At 24.1% G+C, this 16,466-nt stretch overlaps 1 protein-coding gene across 1 annotated transcript; it reads left to right on the forward strand.

The window, feature by feature from the left end:
• The first annotated feature begins 5,092 nt into the window (after positions 1-5,092).
• Positions 5,093-9,353, forward strand: LOC122514646 (putative gustatory receptor 2a). The gene is made up of 6 exons (XM_043631581.1): positions 5,093-5,223; positions 5,344-5,460; positions 7,857-8,021; positions 8,583-8,829; positions 9,084-9,173; positions 9,264-9,353. The coding sequence occupies exons 1-6, from the start codon at positions 5,093-5,095 to the stop codon at positions 9,351-9,353; spliced, it is 840 nt and encodes a 279-aa protein (XP_043487516.1).
• The last annotated feature ends 7,113 nt before the right edge of the window (positions 9,354-16,466 follow it).

The following is a 16,466-nucleotide window of genomic DNA, read 5'->3' on the forward strand; positions in this document are numbered from 1 at the left end:
ATGTACTCAGAGTTTTCATAATATGCTACGTATGCTCATCAACTGCAACCGAGGTACGTTACTTACATTTTCGTTGTTTTCTTCTTACGTTTTTGATTTATAATAAACATTTTATCTCAAAGTTTTACGAAAGAAATGGTAAACGAAATGATTATTTTTATATTTTTTTTTTTCATTTTTACATGGAACGAATACGGGAGATATTCTCTGCGAATTGCACGAACCGTCAACAAGCATTGTATTTCATCCAGAGGTAATAAATAATTATCGCATATGTTACGTGAAATTGATTGAAATAGCTTACGATACTTTTTTTTTTATTCAAGGTTTACAACTTCACATTGCATCTCGTTCAGAATCCATTGTCATTTACCGCTTGTGGTTTTTTTGATCTTAACAACAGACTTATTTATGGTGTACGTATTCTATTGATTTGTTATATTCACATTTAGATAGTAGATCATTAAAGTATTGCAAATTTTTGGATTTTATAGGTAATCAGTACCGTCATAATTTATCTCGTTATTCTCATTCAAATCAGTGGCAGTCCAATCAAAATTTTCTATACCAATTCTACGGAATCAACTAATTAATGATTATTATATAAGACGTCTAAGAATTTTAATTCGTTACAGTCAAATAGTCTCGGCAATATGCAAAACCTTTATTTTTCTTTATACTAAGTGCACTATTGTTTTTATCATTGTACGCAATAAAACTGTTCACTAGCGTAAGTTGTATAAATGATAAATATATTAATATTAAAAAATATATTGTACGAATTTTTACTTCAAATTTAATTGTAAAAGTGAATTATTAGTCTTATAGTTGTCTTTCTAATCCTTTTAATTATTTTTACTACTGATTTTGCCTACAGTTATGATCTGATTTTTTTTTTATTAATATTAGACCAATAATTGAAAATATTAATTAAGCTTATTTTGTACATAAAATACAGGTTATTATACACATTTATGTACCTCCACATTTTTATTTAGATTTCATCATTTAAACATTTTTCTGAAATAACTATAGTTCCTTATTTTTGCTTACACAATTTTTCGATAGCACGGAATGTATTTTTAATCTTACTAACGTATCTATAACGCACGCTTCTTTTAATATGGTTTTCAAGTAGGATATTTACCATATATGAACAAATTATAGTGTATACGTTTATTTATCCTTTTGACTATATTTGCGAAGTTATAAATTATTCGATAAAACGGTAGATATTGATCAAACGCAAAAAGTAATCAATTCCACAAGTCTTTTAGCGTCGCATTCGAGAAACACCTGCACATTACGAAAATATCCTTCGAAGACGTCCCGTCAAACTTCCTTTGTGTTTTTTATTGCATAAAAGAACAATAAGAAAGACAGAACTAACGGTATTTTCATTTGTACATATCGATAAAACACAAAATACGTGTTTCGGTCGCCGGGAATCCGCAAAGACGGCAAAGTTGCAATAATAAATTTAATAGAAATGTTTATAAAAAAAGGAAAAGTTAATGGAACATCTAAAATCGAGAAAATTCCATCGAAAAGTGTAAACGACGTATTACGACCGATTTACATTTTAAGTACTATGTTTGGATTACGTGTGTTCGAATTTCCACGAAATCATTCGAGACCAATATTTAGTTTGATTTATTCGATGTCATTATTTGTTCTATATCATTTTTGTTGGTTTTATCGTGAAAACAAAATGATATTAACAAATAGGAATAATATAGATGAATTTTTAGGTTACATTTTTTTGATTGTTAATTCAATTGTCGTACTTATTCAACTTTTATTTGGATTGTACTACAGTAACGTAAGTCTAACATAAAGATAAATTTATAATAAATTATTATTATTAAAATTTTTTTAATGAAATTAATTCTTTAATTTTTTTGGGGGAACTGAAATATATACAGTCATCGAAAGTATGTGAAAAAAGAATAAACGAGATCGATAAGACGCTTCAAACGTTAGGATCATCGCCATATTTCAACAACATTCATAAAAGAACGATATTTGATATTACGATCGATTTCATTTACACATTTATATTGAGCATAATAATGGTCGCAGGAATAATTTTGCAAGCCACCTTTAATACTGCCAATATTATTTTCATATGTTCTTGTGTATTTTTATATGTGTATAGTTCTTTGGTGCAATATATACCGATGATTGATTTTATTACTGTTGTGAGGTACGTAATGATCGTAAGTATTATAAAAGTAATTCCTTATGTTATGAATAAAAAATATTCGAAACGCATAGGTGCATTAAATCGGAATTTCAAAGTGGAAACGAACTTCTAAGCGACGTTAGCGTTTTACCGATTTCATCTATCGCATCGGAAATAATTGATCGCAAAGAAACCGACGATGGTTCTTTATATATTGAACGATCTCTTCCTGCAAATTCGAAAAAATTATTTACATCCGTATTTTCGTCAAAACATCGAACGCAGTCCAAGTTGCAAGTTGCTAATTATAAATTAAAGAGAAGTAAAATACTTTTACGAACGATCAGGTGAGACTTATAATAAAAATAATATTTATAAATTATAATATAAATACTTTGCAATATATAAAATATATATATATATATATATATTTTAAATAAATATTATTTATATAATCGATGAAATTTTTTTTTCTCTCTCGTTTCTAGACAGGTAAATCTGGAATTATACAGAATTTCTAATCATTTTAGTAAAATGTTCGGTATACAGATATCATTAGAAATTGCAATATGCGTTTTGAGTGCTACATTTACCTTATACGAGTTTTATGAAAAATACACCAAAGGAGTATCTGGCCTAATGAACAATACTTTTGAATTTGTTGCAATGATTTTATGCATTTTTCAATTTTCTACGAGAATCTGTATGGTTAATTACGTCTGCAATAGTGCGACGAATGAGGTAAGAAAAAAGTATTCTCTCTATTCTTCCTATTATTATTATTTATTTAATTATTTGATGATTTTATTTCTTGTTTAGGCTAAACGTACTAATGAAATCATTCACACGTTTTATGGAAAAAGTATGGACGAAGAAATAAAAAAAGAGGTTAACATTATTGTTTAATATTTTCAAGATTAATTTAATTAATACTGTTTAATTAATACTAATTATTACTATATTGTTTGTAGGTAGAAATATTTTCTATGCAAATGATGCAGTTTCCAAACGTGTATTCCGCATTCGGTTTACATAATTTTGATTGCAAACAAATTAGTTCGGTTGGTACAATGACATATGTTGAATCATGTAGCATAAGAAAAATGAATAATAATTTATTTATTTAATCCTTAGTGTCTTGGTGTTATAACGACATACCTGGTAATATTGATACAAGTAGCTGATTCAATTTAAAATGAATCATAAATTGGTATAGTACTTCTTTATTCTTAAAAAATTGACTAAACAAATTATACAAACATAATTATATAAACTTTCAATATTAACAATTATATAAACAAGTTATATTAACTTTCATTAATCAACTTTATTATGTAAAATACTTCGAAAAGAAAATATATTTGATTTAAATAATATTCTACTTTAATACTTATTGAATAAAATGCGTTACCTGTCATTAATTTTTCTTATTGATTTTTATTTCTAAATGACGTTACCTGAAAGTTTAAGAATAAATACATTTTTATCCAAATAATAACATTAAATAAAAAAATAAATAATATATATAATTCATTATACGATACAAATAGACAAATTTTTTAATAAACAAAGAATAAACGAAACGAACGAAACAGACAATGCATCGAATAACTTTATGCTACGTTTTTCTTTATATCTTTCTACTTAATGCATTTTAACAGAAAAAAAAAAAATATTGAAGAAAGAGAGAATAAAAGAGGTGAGAAGGGAAAGGCAAAAGATAATACTTTTCTAATAAAAAATTTGTATATAATTTCTATCCGAAAAAAACTCAATTCCCTTTAGTACGTCCTAACTAGAGAGAAAACAAATGAATAAAGTATAATTCTATTCACTTTCTACGCTAGCATGATTAACAAAAAATATTTTATACTAAGGTAAATATAATGCGAGCAATAAGTTGATCATTAGTAGTGTCATTGCAAAACTTCCCACAGAATATTCGTATATTCCCTTTATTCTAAACGAACCTATAAAACCATATTCGTATTTATTATTAACAAATTAAGGTTTTAAACAGCAAGTTTAAATTTTCAATGCAACGTTCGAACTTCGATCAACGATCAGTGGAGTGGTTGCAAATAATTGGTGTCTTCGACTAAACAAAAAAAAAATGTTATTTTATCGAAGAATTTATTGTAGAAATGATTATATCTAAAGAATTTAGACATAGCATTAAACCATTGGTAATATTAAATTCAATTTTTGCGACCGGTTTAACGGAATATTACTTCGATAATAAAATAAATGCGATTGGTATAATTTATGCTTTATTTTCGAACACTTTGTATATATTGATATTATTACAATTTCCATTTTATTCTTCGGTTTTTTTTAAATTAAGCACATCGAATTTTGTTAAATCTACGTATGAAATTTACAAATATATCGAATGCACATATTTCTTATTTACGAATACCGCTGGGATTTTAAGAAGAAAGATAAGATTTCGCCTTTATTTTAAAGCATTTCTTTTATATAGATTCGAATGATTTTTCTTTTTCTTTTGTAGAAAACAAGACGTATTGTGTTACAAATGGACACTTGTAATAAAAATGTGAATAAATTGAATATACCGATGAATTTGTCTAAATGTTTTAAACAACAGTGTTACATTGTGATATTAATAACTTTTATATCAATTTCTATGTTATTTACGAGTATTCGATCTTTACAATATTTAAATTTTAATTACGTGCAAACTTTAATTTACGTTTACCTTCGAAGAATTCCTTTTTTGCTATTATTAATTAAAGATACTTTGTTTCTATTCTGGATGAGGCAAGAAAATTATGAAATATATTACACAAAAATAATAAATAAATGTTATATTCTTTAATTATCCATATACTATTCAACAGTTATATCAAAATAAAATTTAATCAATTGAATGTATTATTAAAAAGTATGCTAAATACCACTATCGATTTGCCACAACATAAAAGAGTTTTTCAAATTTGGAATAATGATTTTCCTGCATCTGAGGTTGATGGAACGTGTAAATCGAACAAAAATATTACAAAAATAAGGAAAATTAGGTAATTATCCTATGAAACAATTGTTCTTAAGATTCAAATATTCGGGAAGCACCTGAGTAATATGATTTTTAGAAAGGATTATTTGATATAAATGTAAATTAAATATATTTTTTGTTCAAGGGAAATACATATGGAATTAATAAAGTGTGCAGAGAATATAAACGATGCTTATGGTTTGCATATTTTAATGTCAGTATCAGCAGCATGTATAGTAATCACAGCATCTTCTTACGTTGAGTATAGTTTTATAAAATCTATTGACTACTGTCAGAATCTCTTTATGTGTTTCTTTTTTCCCTATTGGATTATTTATCATGCATTGAAGATTTTCATAAAATGTTACGTATGCGCATCTGCTGCAACCGAGGTATGTTACTTAAATATTCCTTATTTTCTTCTTACGTTTTTGATTTATAATAAACATTTGATCTCAAAGTTTTACGAATGAAATGCTAAACGAAATGATTATTTTTATATCGTTTTTTTTTCTTTTTTACATGCGACGAATACGGGAGACATTCTCTGCGAATTGCACGAACCGTAAACCAGCATTGAATTTCGTGAAGAGGTAATAAATAATTATCGTATATTTTACGTGAAATCAATTTGAATAGCTTACAATACGTTTTTTTTTTATTTAAGGTTTACAACTACACCTTACAATTCGTTCAAAATCCATTGTCATTTACCGGTTGTTGTTTTTTCGATTTCAACAATAGAATGATTTATTGTGTACGTATCGAAATGTAATTCTTATTGTATTGATTTTTTAGATTCACAGTTGTATGGTAGATCATTAAAATATTGCATATTTTTTGATATTTTTTAGTTAATCGGAAGCGTCACAACTTACCTCGTGATTCTTATTCAAATGGTTGATACACCGTCAATAAATATTTTTGAAAATTCTACTGTTCCACTTAATAATTAATTGTTAACAGATTTTCATTTGATTAACGAGTAAATATATATAAATTTAAGTATAACATATTCAAGAACGATTATTTAATTGTTAATTATTTGTGATCTAAATAATACATGTGTTATTTACAGTGTAAGTAATAATAAATAACATTTATATATAAATTTTTTTTATTTTAAAAATTTGAAATATTATTCAGCGCGTAACGCGATTTAACATTAATAAAATTGAAATATTAATTTCACATGACAAATTATATTAGAATAATATATCTATTTAATAATCAATATCATATTTTATTGTTCATCGTGTCACTCGAACTTTTTTTTCTATCAATAATAAATAAATAAATTAAATTAAACTTAAAAAAAACAAACGTAGGATAGAAAAGAAAGAAAAGATAATATACTTGCAATGAATCATTTCTTCTAATTTGATAGATGTAATAAAGTAAAGTAACCTTTTAGTTGGAATTCATCGAATAATCGAAACAAAAAACGTGAATTAAGGTCATAATAATATTCGATATAAAACGTAATAAGATGCAAGAAAGGTAACCGTGTTATAAAAGTGTCTTAGTGTAATTGCAAAACTCAACGGAGAATGTTCTACAATTGTTTCTATTATATAATACTTGTAGAATAAATTTGTAATCGTTGTGTTTTTAAAAATAATAATAATAAAAAAAGATTGTTATCTCGCGCGTGAAAAAATATGTTTCAATCTGACGAATTTCGTCGTAGTATCAAACCGTTGATAATAATTAATTCAATATTTAACACCGGATTGGTGGAATATTTTGTCGATTATAAGATCAACGTGATTGGTTGGATTTATGCTTGTTCAACGATACTTTTTTACATTTACATGACTTATCGATTTAGATTTATTAGCAAAATTTTTGAAGAAGGCCAACCATTCCTTATATTATTAACATTTGAATTATCCATTTATTGCAATTACTTATATTATATTATCACCATAATCGTTGGACTTCTTCGAAGAAAGGTAAATTAAATATATATTTCGTTATATAATAATAACAATAAATTAATATATAATAATATTATTATTATTATTATTATTATTATTATTAAATCGTATTCGGCGTGTTTTTTTCTTTTTTAATTTATAAAAATAACTTTTTAAGATAAAATAATATAAAAATGTATAAAAATTCATATAAATATATAATAATATTATAATTAATATATAATATATGTATAATATATTATTTATATTTTATATATTATTATTTTTTAAATAATATTATATTATTATATAATTTTTTTTATTTGAAACATTTCATTCCTTTTTAAATATTTGTTTCCAGAAAGTGAAAGGTTTTATGTATCAAATGGAAACTTGTATTCGTACAATGGATCAATTGAAAATACCATCGAATTTGTCGAAATGTTATCGGTTACAGTATTATCATATATTATTTATAATTTTATTTTTCATATTTTTATTAATGATCGATATGAATTGGTTAATAATATTTGTGCGTAATTATTCGCAGTTTTTAAAAATGTATTATAACGAACGTTATCCTGTATTTTTATTATTAATCACCGAAATTACTTTTATATTTTGGATAAGGTAAATTATTTCATTTATATATACCATAGAAAAAAATAATATTTATTAATTAATTAATTAATTTCAACGTATTCTCTGATAAATACAGATTTGTCAAAATGAAATTTAGCCAATTGAATGAACTATTAAAAAGTATGCTAACAACTACTATTGATTCGCCGCAACATAAAAGAATCATTAATATGAGGAATAATTGGAAGAATGATTCTGCTTCAGCTGATATTCATCGAACGTATGAATCAAATGAGGATGTTGTCAAGATTAAAATGGCTAAGTAATTATTATATAAAACAATTATTGTTGAAAGGAAAATTTTTATATTAATTTACCTGAAAAGTATTATACGTATTTGATGATGTTTTTTTTTTTAACTTTTATAAAATATTAAAGTAAAATAATAATATATTAAAATAATATATTAATGTATGTAAATTAATATAAATATAAATATAAAAGTTATATATATATATATATATGTAGGATTCGTGAAAAAATTGGGCCGTTGGACAGACTGGACCGGGACTCGAACCCGGATCTTCCGCTTTCCGGGCGACTGATCTTTAACCAATTGAGCTATCCAGGGCCCACCTATATAACTTTTTTTATATGTAATCCAATATAATAAAAATATAATATAAATATATAATATAATAAAATTATTATATATTTTATTATATTTTATTATATTTTTTTTATATTTATAAATATTTAACACACACACACACGCAATTATTACTATACTTTAACTATATATATATAACTTTTTTATATGTAATCCAATATAATGTAAAAGTTTATGTTATAATTGACTATACTTTTGATTTTATTATCGTAGAAAGCTACACATGGAATTAATGAAATGTGCTAAAAATATTAACGACGCGTACGGCTTACATATTTTATTATCCGTATCAACATCTACCATTTTAATAACTATTATGTCTTACAATTTGTATAATAACGTAATTACTGGAATAAACCGAAAAAATATGAATGCAGTAATTAGTTTAACTTATTGGATGTTATTCTATGTGACCAAGACCATTATAATGAGTCATCTATGTGCAACAACTTCTGCTGAGGTATGTTATTTCTTTTTTTGTTTTCTTTTTTCTATTATAAAACGAATATTGTTTAAAAATTCTTAATATTATATCATTAATTTTGTATTTATTTTTGTTTGAAACATGCGTCAAATATCGGAGATATCATTTGCGAATTATACATGCCAACAACTAGCAAGGAATTTCGTGCCGAGGTAATAAAAATGAATAAATTATTCACAATTTTATTTTTTATTTTAACGAATACAAAATACGTTTGTAAATAATTTTAGTTGAGCGATTTTACTTTGCAACTTATTCAAAATCCATTGACATTTACGAGCTGTGGATTTTTTCATATCAATCATACATTGATACGCAACGTAAGCTCAAAATCATTATTTTGTGTATATATATAGAACAACAAATTATTAGATTATTTTTTAAAATTAATTACGCTAAATTATTTTCAGGTAATCGTTTCGGTAACAACTTATCTCGTTATTTTAATACAATTTGGAAACATACCACCGCAAGTTTTTAGTGAAAATTCGATTCTTTAGAAAAATTATTTGCAGAGTTATTTTAAAAAAAAACTAGTGTGTGTACTTATGTACGCACGTAAGAAGTTATACTTCTTTGGCGTACCAAAACGAATATAACCTCAATAACCTCAAAAATAACTTAAAACAAAAACTTCAAAGAAAAATAAATAATAATAATAATTATTATTATTGTTATTATTATTAATTTTTGTTTTACATAGAATATAGTTGATAAAGAAGCCTGTCCCCCCCACCCTTGATTAATGATTAATTAAATAAAATGAGTAATTAATTATACGAAACAATACTTGTCCGAATGAATTTATAATTTACATTAAAAAAAAAATAAAATAAAAATAAGATATTTATATTAAATAAATAAAAATTCTTCTATTCGTTATAGAAAAATTGAAACGTACATCAATATAAAGTTCTTTTTTAAATAATGACCTTATTATCGATTTTTATTTAATAACGAGAAAAAATAAATGGAAATAAAGAAAAAGCATTTATCGGAATAACAACAAAGAAAAAATATTAAATATTTATGAAGAAAAAAAAAATGAGGGTGAGAAAAAATTACAGCTTTTATCTAAACTATACCTGAACTATATACCATTACCAGGTAATATAATTACCTGAATAATAATGTCTATTAGAAAAACATTGAAGTATAATAAAATGGAAAGACCGATAGAAAGTATTAGTATTGTTCGAAGACTTCGTCAACGGGGGTTAAACTCGAAAATAAGAAAATTAAAAAGAAAACAAACAAAAACTATCTTTCAATTTAACAGTTCAATATACGAAAAGTGATATTTGTCGAAAAGAAGAAGAAAAAAAAAAGAAAACATAATTAAAAGTGAAAAAAAAAAGAAAAAAGAAACTTTTTCCAAATGTTCCAATCAAAAGAATTTCAACGTTCGGTTATGCCGTTAATTATAACGAATTGTATCGTTTTAACCGGCCTTTTGGAATACTTCGTTGATAAAAAAATCCGTAGAATTTGTTTTGTTTATTTCATTTGTTGCGCAATTTATTATTTTATGTTAGCATGGAAGTTTAACAATTTGTACAGTCTTCTTAAGGGTCAACAAGAAACCAAGGTCACTGGAATTATTTCTAAATTACAATTCAGTAGTAACGTCATGTTATACGTCGTAGCAATTTTCAATGGTTTGATCAGAAAAAAGGTAAAAAACAATTTTGTTAATATAATAATATAACATACGGTTAAATATTTTCATAAGATTAATATTATGCGAGTTATACGTAAGTGGATATTGATAGTTTTATTTTTTATTTTTCATTTACAGCGAATAACATTATTCTTGAAACAATTGGAAAATTGTAAACAACAGATGGACGAGTTGAATATTTCCCGAAATTATTCTTCCGAAATTTCTTCGAAATTTTAATAATATTAAGTTTAATTATAGCCGACAATTATTGGTTCATTCATATCAATTTACGATTCGATTATAGCGCAAAGATTCAAGTATATTTTTTCGACAATTATTCAACCATCATATATATAGTCACTGAATTTACTTTTATATTTTGGACCAGGTAAGATTTTTCCTTTTTTTTTTTTTATTTTATGTATTACAATAATGTTATTCCTATTATTATTAACAATTTGTTGTTTAAACAGGTATATTAAAAATAAATTAAATCAATTAAATGGCGTACTTAAAAGTATGCTTACGACAACTATTGATTCACCGCAACATAAACGAGTACTTCGAATGAAAGATAATTGGGAAAATGATTCTTCGTTATCTAATATTTATGGAACTTACAAAGCTAATGAGAATCTTATGAAATTAAAAAAAATCAAGTAAGCCATTGATCCGAGATTAAATTCCTTCTTATTTTTGATGATTTTTTTTTTCATAAATTTTTTCTTTTCATTTCTTTTTTTTCTTCTTCTTTTTGGAATTAAAGACAAATCCATTTGGAATTAATCAAATGTGCCAGAATTATCAACGAAGCTTATGAATTACAAATTCTTATATCATTGCTCTTATCCGTTTCATTTATCATTGAATTATTTTACAACATTTATACTATAATGTTTATAAGTAAAATTGATAAATGGATAATGCAGTTCAATGCCCTATTATATTGGGCTTTACTTTTTTTCATTAAATTATTGGCAATAAACTGCATGTGCCAGAAGTATATATGTTTATTTAAATTATTATTATATTATTATATTAAAATATTTATATAATATTTTAATTTGCTTATAATTCAAAAAATATTAATATAACCGTATAATGATTTGTATTTTGTTCTTCTTTATGTTTCAAACACCGGTGACATACTTTTCGAATTGTATGAGCCTTTAACCAGCAAGAAATTTCGCGATGAAGTAAGAAACGTATTATAATTACTCAATTAATTAATATCCAAAAAAACTTGTACGGTTTGAAATGAATAATATAATACTTTTCTTTAGATTCGAAATTTTATATTTCAATTAATGAAAAATCGTTTGACGTTTACCGCATGTGGATTCTTTGATCTAAATCATGCATATATATACAATGTAAGAAAAATCAAATCAAATTAAATCAAATCAAATCAAATCACCTATTCGTTTTATTGTTTATTTTATAAAAAAATGTAATAATTGTTGTAAAACCTGTCTCAGGCAATCGGTTCGATTACGACCTATCTTATAATTTTTATACAGGTTGGAGATAATCCTAAAGTATTGTTTAACCGTATAAACAATAATTCAACATCGAACATGCAACGATAAAATAAAAATTAATTGGCAACACCAAAAAATGCATTTTACATTTATTATATTTTTTCCATACTTAACACATTAATTGCATAATTATATTTGATTATTACATTTTTTCAATTATTTATCTTCGAATAAAATAATAAAAGGCAAAAAAAAGAAAAATGTTTGAAAGGAAATGTACGTGACTAATTTTCTCTCTTATACGAAATAATAATAATAATATTATATTTATATATATATTATATATATTTATAATTATATATATATATATATATATATATATATATATATATATATTTTTTTTTTTTTAAATCAATAATTATTGAAATTATAAACGAATGTATTTTAATTAGACTTACAAAGATAAAATTTAGTCAATTGAACAACATATTGGAAAACATGTTGACATCAACTAATGATATTCCTCAACATAAAAGAGTACTTCGAATGAAAGATAATTGGGAAGATGATTCATTGTTATCTACTATTTATCATACCTACAAAGCTAATGAAAATTATATAAAATTAAAAATAATTAGGTTAGTCATTTTCGAAAAAAAAGAAATTCTTCTGAAAAATATTAATTATTAACATTATTATTATTAGATTTTATAATAATTTTCATTTATTCTTTTTCATTAAAGACAAACACATTTGGAATTAATTAAATGTGCTACAATTATAAACGACGCTTACGGATTACAATTAGTGTTATCCATGTTAACATCCGTAATATCTTTTGTTTCATTGACGTATAATATATATTTCATAGCATTTTTATACGGATATGAATATTTGGTTAAAGGAACTTCATCGTTATTCCTATGGGGATTTTTTCATTTAGCCAAAATTATTGCAGTAAATACCATATGCGAAAAAACGAAGAAAGAGGTATTTTATTTTTTTTAACTATTATTATAATTCTCTTCTGTGTTTTTTCTTTCTTTTTTTTTGCTCTCCTGCATAATTTATTTCATATTAATTAAATGTGAAAAAAAGTAGAGATTGAAGTGTGCACGTATAACAATTCGTTTTTTCTTATATTTTCCAAAAGACCATAACCACGGGTGACATACTTTTCGAATTATACGAACCATCGACAAGCCAAAAATTTCGCGACGAAGTAAGTAAGAATTTTTGTTGATTTATTCATGATTTAGAAATATACCGGGTGTCTCCTAATATGTTGGACTTACTTCAGTAGTGGAAAAGTTCATTTATGTGTTCCTATATTAATATCAAGTTCATCATGGTGTAACAGAATGAGTGGGAAATACTATAGGAATGATTTCAACACGTTAAAATAAGAAAAAAAATATTATTATAATATTATTATTAATTTTTAATATTTAATTTTTATATAATATATAAATTATTAATACTATTTATTTTTATTTATTTTTAATATTATTTTTTAAATATGTTTTAAATATTTTTAATATTAATATTATAATAATAATAATAATAATATATATAGGTATGATTATTATCTATGAATATTAAATTGCTATGATTAAATATTTAAATAAATAGCGAATGCAAGTGCATACACTTAATCAAAACTCTAATTTACTATATGTTTGAAGGAACTTAATCATCTGAACCATCCCAATAATATTTCATATTTTTTTTCTTACACCCTGTATACGTTCTTTGACAATGATTGACAACGATTTGAAATTTTCCATTCAAAGAACAAAAACTTGAAAACAAGATCAAATTGGACACCTTTTTATGTGAACATTTTGTTGTTTTTGTTAATTGAGCCCTTTGAAGTGAAGTCCCATATATTACGAAACACCCCGTATATTAAATTGATAATTATTATTTTCTTCAGATTCGTGATTTTACTTTTCAACTAGTCTAAAACCCTTTGACGTTTACCGCTTCCGGATTCTTCGATTTAGATCATGCATATATATATACGATGTAAGTAAAAATATGATTATTGATTTTGTTTCAATTTTTCATATTAATAATAACATAATAATATTGTTTATAACCGTTTAAGGTAATCGGTTTGATTTCTACGTATCTCGTGATTCTTATTCAAGTCGGAGATCAACCTAAATTATTTATTAACTTTACGAATTCTAATTCAACCTTGGAGGCAAATAACGAATAAAAAAATTACTCTTTTTCTTTTTTTTTTATTCGATAAATGTATCACAATTATTATATAATGTTTTTCACGTTACTACAATTTCTGTGTAGAAAATAAAAAAAAGAAATCTAATATTTAAAAATAATATGTAACGCATAGATGTATCACGAAAATAATAAAAAAAAAGATTAGTGAATTTTAAAAAAAAAAAGAAAAGAAAGAAAAAAGAAGAAAAAAGAGAAAAAAACAAGTAAATGAACGTTTCCCTATTTGTAGCCTACTTTTTACTTGTAATAAAACTTAACTGTCAATTTAACGATCCGCGTTTTCTAATAAATAATTTTTTATATTGATTTTCGTTTAATAAAGAGATAATGTTAAAATGCGTCAAACGACGCACGTAATCGATAAGACAAATTAGAAAAAAGGAGGTTGGGTTTAGAAAGGAAAATTAAAATTGATTAAAAGACGTTGGATAAATAGAAATAATGATAATAATAATTTTCTACTTTAAGTTAATGAAAAAATACGTCAGTCATATTATTGAATATTTATAAACGAGAAAACTCGGAATAAAATGATAACTAAAAATTCATAGTAAGAATTAGTATTGTTCGTAAACTCTAACTGTGGTAATCGTTTCTTTAAGATCCACGTTAAAATATAAATAAATAATTTTGTTGATAAAACAATTTTAAAAAGCTTATAAAAAAAAATAATTTAAACACACAATGTTTCGTTCGAAAGAACTTCGTCGTTCGTTTATGCCATTTATCATAGTTAATTCGATCGTGAATACAGGCTTTTTAGAATACTTCGTTGATAAAAAATTTCGAACAGTCGGTTCAATTTATATCATTTGTTATTCGGCGTATTACACATTTTTATTTTTTACGTTTAAAGATCAGTTATTTATTTTTGCTCACGATAACGAATCGAAAGTGTCACAAATTATATCCGAATTTCAATTAATCGTTAACACTTTTATTTATTTCACGTCAATATTTGTTGGTATCATTAAAAGTAAGGTAATATAATTTCAAACGTAATATTTTAAGAATGATTTATTAATATAAAGGTATAACAAATAAATTCATTATGTAAATTTTCTTTTTTCTTTTTTTTTCTATTTCTTACAGCGAATGAAATTATTCGTAGAACGATTGGAAACTTGTACACGAAAAATCGATGAAATAACGAACGTAACGAATAATGATTCGTCTCTCATGAAATTTCTTTATTTTTCAAGCGTGATTTTAATTATTATGTTATTAGGAGTAATCTTAACCGATATTACATGGTTTCCATATATTAGAACATTCATAAATTACAAGTTTTTAGCATCACAGTTCTTGTATTTTGATAATTATCCTTACATTGTAATGCTAGTTATCGAGTTTACTTTTATTTTCTGGATACTGTAAGTAAATCGATTTATTTCTTAACCAAATTATTATTATTATTAATAATTATTATATTTATTATTATATTTATTATTATATATTATTATTATATTATTTATAATTATTATTATTATTAATAATAATAATAATAATTTTATTTATTATTTTATTTAATTTTATTTAGTATTTTAAATATTAATAATAATAATAATAATAAGTAATCTTAAATAGATATATAAAGATCAAATTTGGTCAATTAAATGTTGCATTGAAAAGTATGCTGACAACAACTGTCGATTCACCTCAACATAAAAGAGTTTTTAGAATGAAAGATAATTGGGAAAATGATTCTTCGTTATCTAATATTTATGGAACGTACAAAGCTAATGAGAATTTTATGACATTAAAAAAAATCAAGTAAGTCATTGATCCGAGATAAAATTCCTTCTTATTTTTGAGGATTTTTTTTCATAATTATTTTCTTATTATTTTTTGTTTTCTTTTTCTTTTTGAAATTAAAGACAAATCCATTTGGAATTAATCAAATGTGCCGAAAATATAAACGAGATTTATTCGTTACAAATTCTATTGTTCCTGTTAACATCCATGATCATTATAACTATGTTGCTGTGCAATATATACATTGCTTTATTTCGAACGATACATGACTATTGGATTGGAGAATGTTATATATTAACATTTTGGATTTTTTATCATTTGTTGAGACTCCTATCGATAAATATCGTATGCGAGGCCACGAAGAAAGAAGTATGTGTTTTTTAACAATTATATCTTACTTTTTTCATATTTTTTTTTCTTTTTTTTTTTTCTAAGTATTTATTAATATCAATGGTTCTCGAAAT

This window comes from Polistes fuscatus, unplaced genomic scaffold (assembly GCF_010416935.1).
Source record: "Polistes fuscatus isolate 324 unplaced genomic scaffold, CU_Pfus_HIC Scaffold15, whole genome shotgun sequence".
NCBI classification, from domain to species: Eukaryota; Metazoa; Arthropoda; class Insecta; order Hymenoptera; family Vespidae; genus Polistes; species Polistes fuscatus.